Source organism: Coffea eugenioides, chromosome 9, assembly GCF_003713205.1.
Source record: "Coffea eugenioides isolate CCC68of chromosome 9, Ceug_1.0, whole genome shotgun sequence".
NCBI classification, from domain to species: Eukaryota; Viridiplantae; Streptophyta; class Magnoliopsida; order Gentianales; family Rubiaceae; genus Coffea; species Coffea eugenioides.
This window is the reverse complement of record NC_040043.1, coordinates 2405818-2417884: the sequence shown is the minus strand read 5'-3', so window position 1 is coordinate 2417884 and position 12067 is coordinate 2405818. Positions and strand designations below refer to the sequence as shown.

General features: G+C 41.6%; 3 protein-coding genes across 4 annotated transcripts; 2 read left to right on the top strand and 1 right to left on the bottom strand.

Moving 5' to 3' along the window:
- The first annotated feature begins 942 nt into the window (after positions 1-942).
- LOC113783298 (WEB family protein At1g12150-like) lies at positions 943-3256 on the top strand. The gene is made up of 3 exons (XM_027329390.1): positions 943-964; positions 1276-1583; positions 1724-3256. The coding sequence occupies exons 2-3, from the start codon at positions 1311-1313 to the stop codon at positions 3254-3256; spliced, it is 1806 nt and encodes a 601-aa protein (XP_027185191.1). The 5' UTR covers positions 943-964; positions 1276-1310.
- A 1062-nt stretch (positions 3257-4318) lies between these two features.
- On the top strand, positions 4319-6437 carry LOC113783539. The gene is made up of 5 exons (XM_027329697.1): positions 4319-4380; positions 4640-5242; positions 5383-5504; positions 5652-5767; positions 5887-6437. Exons 1-5 carry the CDS (start codon positions 4365-4367, stop codon positions 6164-6166), a joined length of 1137 nt encoding a protein of 378 aa, XP_027185498.1. The 5' UTR covers positions 4319-4364; the 3' UTR covers positions 6167-6437.
- A 366-nt stretch (positions 6438-6803) lies between these two features.
- LOC113782948 (serine/threonine-protein kinase D6PKL2) lies at positions 6804-11164 on the bottom strand. 2 transcript variants are annotated; one of them, XM_027328931.1, is made up of 3 exons: positions 10992-11164; positions 8930-10048; positions 6804-7949 (listed from the first exon to the last, which is right to left on the bottom strand). In XM_027328931.1, exons 2-3 carry the CDS (start codon positions 9892-9894, stop codon positions 7073-7075), a joined length of 1842 nt encoding a protein of 613 aa, XP_027184732.1. In that variant the 5' UTR covers positions 9895-10048; positions 10992-11164; the 3' UTR covers positions 6804-7072. The 2 variants fall into 2 exon arrangements, with proteins under 2 accessions (XP_027184732.1, XP_027184733.1); XM_027328932.1 differs by lacking the exon at positions 10992-11164 and adding an exon at positions 10481-10971.
- Between the last annotated feature and the right edge of the window lie 903 nt (positions 11165-12067).

Genomic DNA, 12067 nt, shown 5'->3' with positions numbered 1-12067 from the left:
ATGATGATTATGATAATGATAATAAATTTACTGAGTTCATATTTTTCAGTCGAATCTTTTATTGTATTTTTGAGAAAAATTCAGATAATATTTTGTAATATTTGCATGTCACTATGGTTAGGCCATTATTTATGCACACTAAATCTGATTACTGCGAACAATTTATTTTAGTAGAGAGTCAACGTAAGTAGGATGGATTTAGATCAGATTACTGATTGGAAATGGGAAACTTGCCGGTTAGTAGCATAATAAAGTATAAACTACTACTATAGTCTATGAAGAATGGAAGTGTTGTTTCAGCTTGCTTTTGTAGAGGGCATGAATTGAGGAAAATACGGGGTCCTTGTTAAATGAGCGGTGGAGGACTTGCCTGAAGCCACGGGGGGCCTTCATTTCATTGACTTGGTTGGATGGCCGGGAATTTGCCCGTCCGTCTTATTACTGCAGATACCCATTTAGCTTGGCGTTTATTCCGGGCTGATAGTTGATCGATACCACCTTGATTCTCAAAACAACTATTCTTCCCAATCAAGTAGTGGGGGTTTTCATTTTAATTTCTTGGCATTGTGTTGGAACAAGGATTTAGGGTGAATTTCCTAACGCCATAAAGAAAGTTTCTTCAACTTCCCCCACCCCCCTGAACATTGATGCCAACACTGGGCAGAGCTCAAAGTGGTGTATTGCTGTATGATATCTAATCTCAGCTAGTTGCCGTTATTGTTTCTCTCCGTCACAGGATTAATTCATAGGTCATTGACCATTTGCATGGTCTGCAGTCCCAATATATATATACATATATCCTTCTTCATTGAGATTGAATGGGGAAATTAAAGGAGGAACGGTAACTCCCTGCTTTCCAAGAATATATAGAGTTTCACCCTTCTAATTTCTTGATTGTGCATGGGAGGTCAAATACATCTACATCTCGATCACCAATGCATGCAAAAGTGATCCATCATTTGAGGTATGTTTTATAGGCATGCTTTGTACCAGCCGAGTCTGCAATCATTTGAGGATTCTTGTCATTGTCACTCCTTATTTCCTTCCCAGCCATTCATTTTTACCGCTTTGTGTGTGTGTGTTTTATTTTCCTTTCCCGTTGGAGGGCATTGAAGTGAGCCATTTTCAAGAATCAACAACAATGCTCGTAGTAATTATTTTGGTGGATTGAACTAAATATGATATGATAGTACTTGACGAGCTTGCTACGTTTTTAAAAAAACATTAAAAGAAATAAATAAACTGAATTTTTTGTGGTGATTTAATTTGTTGTAGGTAAAAAATTTCCTTCCGAAAAAGAAATTCTTACAATGTTCGGATTCCACATACGAACTCGTTCCTTGGATTCTACAATTCTGGCGGGTTCACCGAAACCAACAGTGGGGACTCCGAGATCCAGCAATGGAGGCTCTCCAAGAACTGAGGTGGGAGAGGTGGACACCAGCGCTCCATTTCAATCTGTCAAGGCCGCGGTTAGCTTATTCGGAGATCCTGCAACCTCGCCTAGGTCCAACAACGACGACAACAACAAGAAGCAGCCCCTTCTCTCTAGAAAGCCAAAAAATTCCTCTGCTGCTGATGAGGTATAGTATTCTAAATTGAAGCCGCCCTTTTTTTTAAAACATAGAATCTATCGTATCGCCATCACTTTTACCTCCATGGTCGGACGCAGGATAGTAATTTTTTTTTTTTTTTTTTTTGTTGGGTGTTGGGTGGGGAGCAGAGAGTGCTCGAGAAAGAATCCGCCCTTCACTTGGCCCTCAAGCAACTGGAGGACTTCAGGGCACGACTCAAATGCACAGAAACCACAAAAGCTCAAGCTTTCCGGGAACTCGAGAAAGCCAACAGAACGCTACAGGAACTGACAAACAAGCTCGAAATCATTAGTGAATCCAAGCAAACGGCCATCGAGGAAACAGAAGCTGCAAAGCAAAGAGCCAGGGAGCTCGAGGAACACAAATCCAGCAGACAACACCTTGGCATCGATGCTTGGAAACAGGACGTCGACAGCGAAAGAGAACTATACAAGGCCTCCGCTGCTGAGCTCATCTCTGCTAAACAAGAGCTTACAACCCTCCGACAGGATTTTGATCGAGTCCTCGAAGCAAAACTGGCTGCATTTCAAGAGGCTGCGGACGCCCAGCACGTCACCCAAGTTTACCGAGACAGGCTAACTCGAATTTCCAGTGAAATCACCACCTTGCGCGATACACTGGGAGAGGTCAAGTTAGCCACGCTCCAGGCGCAAGAAGAAGGAAATAAGCATCACGAAGAAAGGCAGGCTCGCTTCCAATCTCGCCAAACAGCCAACGAACAAGTAGAGCTGAAAATCAAATCCTTGAAAGAGGAATTTGATGCTAGCGAAATTCTCGAGGAAAAGCTCGAAGAAACAACGGAGGCAATCAAGCTTTTGCAAGAACAGCTGCAAAATGTTAGAGAATCAGATATGTCCTCTCTGAAAATCGCCACAGCAGAGCTTGATGATGCTACAAGAAGACTGCGAGAAATTGTGCAGGAACAAAACTTACAGAGAAGCTCAGTAGATTTCCTTAAGGAGGAGCTTGATAATGTCAAGAGGGACCATTCTGAATTGAAGGACAAGGCATCGAAAGCAGAATTAACAGCTGAAACTTTGCAAAGTGAATTGGAGAGATATAAAGCACAGCTCGACGCAGCTCTTGCAGGAGATCCCCAAGGAGAGTACGATGATATGCGCTTAAAACTCCAACAGCTGGTGTCGGAGGCTGAAAATGCTAGGCAGGGAGCAGAAGAGATCAGGAAGGACATCTCATTACTTAAGCAAGATGCTGAAACAGCACGTATTGCAGCCAAGGAAGCAGAGGAAAGGCTACAAGTAGCACTGAGTGAGGTTGAAGCAGCAAAGGAAGCAGAAAGGCACGCAGGCGAAATCATTCATAGTTCATCCAAAACTGATGCTGTCCAAGGCTCAACTTCAGATTTGCATGGCAAGATCAAGTTATCTGTTGAGGAATTCGAGTCTTTGAGCAAGAAAGCTGAGGAATCAAAATCAGATGCTGACCTAAAAGTAGCAACCGTCATGGCTCAGATTGAATCAATTGAAGCAAGTCAAAATGAAATGCTCAAAAAGGTGGAGTCCTCTATGAAAGAAAAAGAGGCAATAGAGGCTGCCATTGAGGATGCTTTAAAACAGGCAGAGATGGCTGAAGCAGCAAAGCAGGTGGTAGAGGGTGAACTCATGAGGTGGCGTCAGAAAGAACAAGACGATGTGGCCTGAGAATCTTCTTACTCGTAGGAGATGGATAATCAGCTTGAATTTACATGATGAGAGAGTTTCGCAGTCAACTGCATGAATTTTTGAAAGACGCGCGTGGAATTTTACTCTTCTACTACAGCATAGTGATAAGCATGCATGAATATTTTCTTCTAATTTTACCTGCTCGTAATAGATGGAATCCCCAAGCAAAGCAGGAAAAGCGCGCGCATTCACCCTTTTACTGCTTACCTCGAGAAAAAAATAAATAAAGGTAAAAATCCAATGGCAACTTGAAGCTTCAAGTTCTTCCTCTGCGATAGGGAGCAATAGCCGTACATATAAGGACTACAATTCGGATATTGTAGAATTAGGTGGACCAAATCAAATTATAGCACCAAAGGGAACATGCAATCCTTCCACCATTTTCAGAAGCTTTTTTGATGCAAAATACAGTATGGATGTCCTTAGTCAGTTGATTTTGACCCAAAAAAAAAAAAGGCTACATGTTTAATGATATGCATAATACATATACAGATCCAACAGTTAACGAAGAAGATGAGTTGGTTCGTAAATGCACATTGACCTAAGAATACATGTTTAATTCCGCCCATCCTTAGAATATCGGGATGTTCTTTTTGGAGGTTTTTAAGTTCTTGGCAAAAGAATGCCCCACAAATCACTTGTTTTTATTATCATCTGCTGATGATGTTTGCATTGCTGTCATCAATTTCAGTTTTTTTATTTTTTTTATTTTTTGTGTCTTTTATTTCCAATAAATATCAATGGATTGGCTTTTATCAACAACAAGAATAGAGAGCAGAAGAGTGAAAAAGAGCTCACAAGAAACCAACAATTTAAAGCTATGAAAAAAAAAAAAAAAAAAAACTAACCCACTGATCATTTAAGATGTACCTATGCAATAAGCCAACCAAGGTGGGAAAGTCGCGCCTGAAATTAGATTACTCTGAGCCGAGAAGAAGCTTAGGCTGTGGGTGCTGAACCAAGTCACTGCCAAAACCTGATTGTGATTCGCTGCAGATATGCTTTAAACGAAGAAAAAGAAAATGAATGGCACTGCGTGTCCGTTAGTTTATTTGGACTTTGAAAGATTCAGCGGCCAAACCGTACAATGAAAAGTCAAAAGGGTATGAAACTTCGACAAAATCACCATGTACTTTTTAATCAAATGCTGCGGACTTTTAAGCATTTGCTGTGGGTTTAGGAGTGATTAATCCTATTCCATGCATCTAAATTTCCCCAAAAGCAAAACAAGCAATATCCTTGTCTCCTTAACTACCTTTCTGCTTTTCTTACCTACTGCTACTGGTAGGAGTATTGATCATATCATTATCATCAAAAATCTCACAGTAGGAGCTAACTGACTTTTCTGCCGGCCAATCACAGGTGAGATGCGGAGGGCAGATGATAAAGCTCAGAACCTTTATGGATCCGAAAGCATGCCTGTGGTTGCCGTCACTAGTGTTGACCATCAAAAAGGTCCATGGGGTCCACCGTCATCAGCTCATTATAAAGGTGATGATGATTTCCAGATGATGATGATGATGAGCAGCAGCGGTGGATGGGGTAGCACTGGTGGGGTGAGCGAGATCGAAGAAGAAGAAGACGAGCCTGAATATTCAAGAAGAAGAAAGGTATTTGACTTCAATAAGAGCACGGGGGGTCCCCTGGATAGCGTTAGAGAAGAGGATCAACGTCAAGTTGTAGGCTTGGAATTGGAGGAGCAGTGCAGCAGCAGAACTAGTACTCTGTTTTCGTTCGATTTCCACGAGGCGGAATCAGAAGATGCAGTGTACTATGTGGCACTAGTGCAGGGGGGGCAGCAGGGGAATGGGGGCGGCAAGAGGGCCGCCGATCAGGACTCAGCCAGCATGGATGCGCTTTTATGGACGCTCAATCACGCCGCCACCGCCAACAATGATCCAACTACCACTCCTCTGCTCTTTCTAGTCCATGTCTTCCCCGAGATTAAGCACATCCCAACCCCGCGTAAGTAAAGCTAGTTTACTAATTTCTACAGCTGAATTCAGGGGATATTATTACTCTAGCAAATACTAAACATATCTTCAAGAGCAACTTCCATCTTCCATGATGATGATTCTTATTCCGTTGGGGGTTAAATATGGCAGTGGGAATGATGCCAGTGAGTCAAGTGAACCCTGAGCAGAAGGAAATTTACATGGCTCAAGAAAGGGGGAAGCGCACACAATTCCTTGACAAGTTTCTCAATGCATGTTCCTCTGCTGCCGAGGTTCGTACCTGTCATACTCTTAATACTAAATTTGAGCAATAAAATCTGCAAATTTGGTGGTGTTGGGGGTTTGACAACATTATGGAACAGTTGAATTTTGTAAGGAAAAGAAAAGAAAAACAATAGAACTCTTTGCAATTTGATCAGGTTAAGGTGGACACCATTCTTATTGAAAGTGACGCGGAGGCAAAAGCAATATTAGACCTCATTCCCATCCTCAACATAAGAAAACTTGTGCTGGGCACCACCAAAGCCATCCTCAGGTACAAATTCATGCAACACTACATCTCTAATGTTATTTATTAATTTTTGTTTTCAAACCTTGGGGGAACGAAAAACCAATGGAGTTAATTTCTTTCCCATGGACTGCGTGGTCGTTCAGGAAGGTGAGGTCTAAGAGATCAGCGAGTGGAGTGATCGATCAGATAGTAAAAGGTGCACCTGAGTTCTGCGAGGTGAAGGTAATATGTGAGGGAAAGGAGACGCTTGATTTCATGATCAGGGATTCTCCCTCTGGAACCTCTCCCTCTCCACAGGCACAGGGTACCTACTCCGACGACAACCATACTTCCCAACCTATGCACAGTCAACAACGTTCAAGCAGTGCTACCGATCAATCCTTCAGCTGTGGATGCTTCAAACCCAAGGTAGCTGATTTCTAAAACAGCAAATCCTGCATTCAAGAGCTGAGAGAGTCGATGCTCATGCACCTGGGTGAATAGCCCAGTTGGGAGAGCGTCCGACTGAAGGTGATCCGCGCTCACCGCAAACGATGTCTCATCTTAATCACTTTAATGTTCATTCTTAAGTATACTTTCTACCTGGTGATCATCAGAGTCTGGCCCACAATATTGTTGTTTACCAATTGCTTAATTTTGTTCATTGTGTATATAGTTTCTTAGTTTATATTATACCAATAATCAAAGTTTTGCACAGAAATTTAATATGCTAAAGGGTTTAGGCAAAATATATTATTATATATTGCATCTCAAAGAAGAGACATCCCTATAAAGCATTGACGCAGGCAAAATAGTTGAAAAAAGTGTTAACAACACCGTTTTTGCTGCAGCACATACACCAACAATACAGGTACCAAGTACAACTTCTTGGAGTTAAAAAGGGCACAGCTTTCTCATGTTTAATCCCTACTTACCATATCCTGTATTGTTTTTGCGAAAGGTGCCGTACATCAAAAGAGTCAAAACTCCTGCAATCCTAATCATTAGTTGGTTGGTTGCCTGGACAATAGAATTCTCTCAATAGATATCCAAAGCTGCTGTACAGAAGCAATTCTCGCCCTGGAGAAAACCATCAACACTGTTGTCTTTGTATTCTACAAGTTGAAGAATAGACTTTACTTCGTACATGATTAGTAGTGTTTATGGCACACTACAGTATGTGAAACCGTTAAACGGCAGCAGGACAAGGACAAACAATACATACAATTTTTCATCATCAACTAATATGAACGAAAGTCTTGCCATCCCTACAACTAGCAATGTTTACTTTTCCAGAATATTTTCGTTCCATAAATTAAACAAATCTCCACACTGCTATATTCCTTCGTGCTAAAAGAAATCAAATTCCAGGTAATTATCAAAGCCTTTTTTATCTGCAGCAGCCGCAGCCTTAGCAGCCTTCTCACTTGTTGAAGCTGCTGGAACAGGTATCCTCTCAACCTCAACTGGCTTTGGGATCTCAGGGGGGGTAGCACAGCGGATGAGTGCCCAATTAACTCCTTCAAAGAAAGGGTGCTGCTTTATCTCAGTTGCGCCTCTTTTGTACGCCAACCGATGCTGTGGTTCTTTCACAAGCAATCCCCTAATAAGATCCCTTGCAGCAAAACTAACAACAGGTGAATCAGTAAATCTGAGGGGCTGTCCCACAACATTGAACAACGTCGCTCGATTTCCAGATCCTTTAAATGGCGTTTTACCAAACAAAAGTTCGTAAAGAAAGATCCCAAAAGTCCACCAATCTACAGCGCTTCCGTGACCCTCGCCTTTGATAATTTCAGGCGCCAAATATTCATGGGTCCCTACAAATGACATAGAACGTGCACTAGTTGGTTCTGCAATCAACTCTGGCAACGGGCTGACTTGGTTCCTGATCTCATTTTTCGGCTTCCGGTCCTTCTTGGACTTGCTGGAAAAGAGGCGAGGAGAGAAGCAAGTTGTTGGAACCACACAGGATGGTTGCATGCAGGCAGGTTCCATGCAAGTTGGCTGGACACAATAAATGGGGTTCTTCCGGAGGGGATCTGATTCAATAGAAGAGGTCTTAACTAGTGTTGGGCTAACAACGCAACGAAGGGAAAGGTCAAAATCGGATAGCATTATATGTCCATCTTCCCGTACAAGGACATTTTCTGGCTTGAGGTCACGATAGACAATCCCAAGCATGTGGAGATACTCCAGAGCTAGGAGGACCTCTGCCACATAAAATCTGCAAAAAGGACAACGAAGAAGTGTAAAAGGCGAACATTCCGCCTGCCTCAATCAAAGTGTGTTCTTTCATAAAGATGCTTATGGCTGGGTGAAATGGAAGAAAGCCAGACATTTGCAATTGCATTATTCCAGCTCACAAAATAAAAAACAAGAAAAAGGAAAATATCATAAGACTAAGTAAGTAGTAAATTACTTGGAAAAAACACTGCCCAACTTGTTTCCTGGACATATTTAACACATAATAAACAGTATGAACCGAGTGTGCGAGATTCGTGGTACTGCCTTGTTCTCAGTAGCACACAGTTTTTCTGGCATAACCAACCCATGCCTAGCAAATAGCGCTGGAGCAACCTTACCATTCCATCAAGGGTTCCCTTTCATTTAATACCTAATTCAAAATGCTCAAGTTTCACTATCATTTCTTCTTAGACACAGATTGAGATTGAAATTGTAGTCACAGTGAGATTTTAACATGTACTGTTGAAACCTGAAGCTCCCTAACTTGTAATTCAGAGTTTAATGGTCAAAATTTAACCTTCACTCAACTCTATGACACAAGTAAAAGACAGTATCACATGTCTACAATGTGCTCATCAATTTCATAAAACAACTGCATTATGGAAGTCGGAGCACCAGAAATCTTGAAAATACTACCAAATACTTTTGAGTATCGGACTCCTCAGAAGTATCCAGGAGAAGAAGTAATATATCAGTTGAGGTTCAACTACAAAGTGATCAAAGAAATCTGGAAAGGTACAAAATTTACAGGCAGCTGGAGGCAGAGAAAAACCCACAAGATGCAAAGGGCTACCTCATCTTATGAGCTTTCAAACTATAGAAGGATAAATGCTGCAGCTATGACTTGCAAAAGAAGATTCAATCACGGGAAAACATTGAAAAGGAGAAAAGAGCATGAGCAAATGAAAGCATCTTCAATATTGAAAAGTTATTCTATAAAGGATTAGACAAAGATCATACTTTACTGCTTGTTCAGAAAAATGTTTGCCTGGCTGTCTTTGCCGAAGAGTGTGCAAGTCTCCTCCAGGGCAGAATTCCATCACCAGACATGAAAATTTATCTGTCTCAAAATGCGTGTAGAGGGTTGGAAGGAACGGATGATCCAGGGACTGTAGTATTTCTCTTTCTGTCTGAGCACGAAGAAGCTTCTTACGACTTGCCAGAGATGCTTTGTCCATTACTTTCATGGCAAAGTAACACTTGGTTCCACTCAACTCCGCAAGGTAAACACTCCCAATGTCTCCACAACCCAGCCTTTTCAGCAATCTGAAATGGCTTAAGCCCAACATAGCATCTTTTGTTCGGATTCCTTGGATGGCTTCCCATCTCAAGTCATTTGCTTTATGGGGTTTGCTGACTCTGCAACTGAAACTGCTGCAAGTGCTTTCATCGCTAACATCACTGCTAGTGCTGTCTCTACACATACTGCTCTTACCACTCTCAACAAAATCAGCACGATCACTAGTTTTAGCACTCCCACTGGTTTTCCCAAGACTGCTAGCCCCGTCACTCAGTTTTCCAGAGACGGAACTGTTCTTCGTGATTTCAAGCTCAGAAGCTTTCTTCTCTTTTTCACCTGAAGCTTCTGATGAGCTTCCAGTTTCACTGAGCACAAGACCTACAGTTCTTGAAACTCGATCAACATCAGCTGAAGGATTATTTGAATGAGATATTTCTATTGATGGATTATTAGATCCTCTTCCATTGCAATTTGATGGGTTTTTGATTTCCAAGGATTCTACAGTAACTGTCGTCATCACTTTCCCAGATTCTGGTAATTTCTTGGGTAAAGCTGACTTGGATTTGCTTGTTTTTGAGACGTGCGGGGGCAGAGACCCGCAATCCTTCATTTCGCTATTTTGATTATCACCTAAGGGTTTCTGTCGCTGTTCTGCAGAAGGTCTAATGGCAGTTGTTGAGGCCATATAAGAGTATGGAGACAATTAATTGTAAAGATCAGATTCAACTCAAGCGTCATTCAGCATCCGCCAAAATTATGGCAAATATAGCTTTCCATAAAGATTGACGTATTCTTCAACACTTGTACAACCAGACTGGATCATAAGCTTTCCCCTGGCTCTGACCACGACAGTAATAACTAGTCACTCATTTGGAAAGTTACAAACGCGATGATCAACAGATTTATAGTAACATACAAGCCAGAAATAAGACCTTTAACATTTTTTTGGCTGAATTATCACTAGCTATCTTGATGCTATATGGTTAAGGTAATAACCAACAAGAATTACAGATTAGGTCAACAAATGGAGGAGAAGTACTGAAGGTATGATATAATGATAAAGAAAATTCGCACGTAGTCAAGTCCTAGATCACAGATGAAATGCATTGAAGGCAACAATTAAGGCAAAACAGGCCCATCAAGATGCAATCTTTCACAAGCAGAATCGCAAGAAGGATGAAATTAAAGTTACAGAAACTACTAGAAAGGAGCTCAAACACAAGGCGTCATGCAGAGTTCCATCAATTGTTACTAAGGAGTAAGGATGGAACCTGGAGGTAACATGCACAAGGAGCTGCTACAGAACAGATACAGACTAGGCTGATATATGCGGCAAAACAGAGGTCCAGCTTAAAATTTTGAAGAAGGGGTCTTGGACACTAGATTGTATTAATTTCAACTTTAAGAAAAAAAAATAGTGTCCGTGGAAAATACTGAAACTCAGAAGACACGGAAAAGAATTGAGGACCACCAAAAAGTAGAGACGGGAGTCAATCCAGTCAGCTCCAGCAAAACCCCAGGCAGTTTCACGAAAGCAAGCATCAGACAAGTATACAAATACAGCCATACAGGTGCATACAAATTATTCGAGGGCAAATTCAAGAGCATGATTTCAACTTGAAGACCCATTAAAAAAAAATCAGATCTTGATGAGAAAAGATTAAATTTAGGCACGGCCCAGATCCATCAGCATGGTAGATATAACAGGCTAAACTCGGAAGTAAGTAAAACTCGTCAAATTTTAGAAGAGCCCCCAGAAAAGTAAGGAGGAGTTTGAAGCACCTGAAATGACAGTGGCAAACAGTAGGAGACGTGCAGTGTTGTTGAGTTGAGGAATCAGAGAGAAAAAATCACACTAGCAGAAAGAAAGAAAGAAAGAAAAAGAAGAGAAGGAAGCAACTCCTCTCTCCCTTGATTTAGCAAAACCTGTGGCAGCAACTGAGCAAAGTAGGGAAGAGAGGAAACAGATGCTCCTCCCTGTGTCTGGATTTTGGAATAGTGTGGGGGTGGGGCTGGGGCTGGGGCCCCATGGGGTCCTCAACTTCTGGAACGAGTCCACTTAGTAGTTAGCACGAGCAGTAGTAGTTTCCTACTTCAGGCACTTCCCATGGGCCCTCCCCCTCCTCATCCTATAGAAAGTTATCGTGTCAAAAAAAAAAAAAAATAGTAGTTTCCTACTTTTACTACAGTGTTACTGACTTCAGTAGTGGGAACTGGGAAGGGAAAAACTGAAGCTCTCACTCACGCAAGGCAGGGGATACGGGGCAGTCAGAAATAGAATCGGACGAATCAGACTCTTTTGTGTTTATTTATTTATTTTTTCTTTTCTAGTTAGTCTTTACTTAGTACTATTTTTAAGTAACTGGTCCCGTTTATTTTGCTATTTAGATTTAGATTGACGATGTCCAACCAATAAATAAATTCCGTCTTCTTTTTATTGGTCGTCCCAAAACTGAAGATGGGGGGTCCAATCTTACAAAATCCAAATCAACAGGTCGGACTCTACAGCCTAACCCTGTCTGCCATGCCCCTAACCACGTGTGACGAACAGCCCATAACAGATGAATCCTGATTGAATTCCGTGTCCCATTAAAATGAGTGAATTACACAGGCAAATGCTGCTGCTGCTGCTGCTGCTGCTAGTATCATTTAACCTTTACATTTTCCCAATTCTAATTTGGACTCGATTCTCTGAACTTGTTTGTTGAGTACTATTGGTTTGGAATTGGGAGTCAAAAATAAAGAATATCTGCAGTGCTTGGTTGCCGCCCCTACTGGTGTCCGTGTATCAGAGCGCATTTACATTCAGCCGCAGTGAGCAATTTGGGTTTGTAAAGTATACAGCACTGCCGATGATG

What these genes read in the sequence shown, in the direction of transcription:
- LOC113783298 (XM_027329390.1), top strand. Translation starts at nt 1,311, where the DNA reads ATGTTCGGATTCCACATACGAACTCGTTCCTTGGATTCTACAATTCTG. An exon ending in ATTCCTCTGCTGCTGATGAG is followed by an intron (nt 1,584 to 1,723) that starts GTATAGTATTCT and finishes GGTGGGGAGCAG; the next exon opens with AGAGTGCTCGAGAAAGAATC.
- LOC113783539 (XM_027329697.1), top strand. An exon ending in TAAGCACATCCCAACCCCGC is followed by an intron (nt 5,243 to 5,382) that starts GTAAGTAAAGCT and finishes TAAATATGGCAG; the next exon opens with TGGGAATGATGCCAGTGAGT. An exon ending in ACCACCAAAGCCATCCTCAG is followed by an intron (nt 5,768 to 5,886) that starts GTACAAATTCAT and finishes GTGGTCGTTCAG; the next exon opens with GAAGGTGAGGTCTAAGAGAT.
- LOC113782948 (XM_027328931.1), bottom strand. Translation starts at nt 9,894, where the DNA reads ATGGCCTCAACAACTGCCATTAGACCTTCTGCAGAACAGCGACAGAAA. An exon ending in TTTTCTGAACAAGCAGTAAA is followed by an intron (nt 7,950 to 8,929) that starts GTATGATCTTTG and finishes TCCTTTTTGCAG; the next exon opens with ATTTTATGTGGCAGAGGTCC.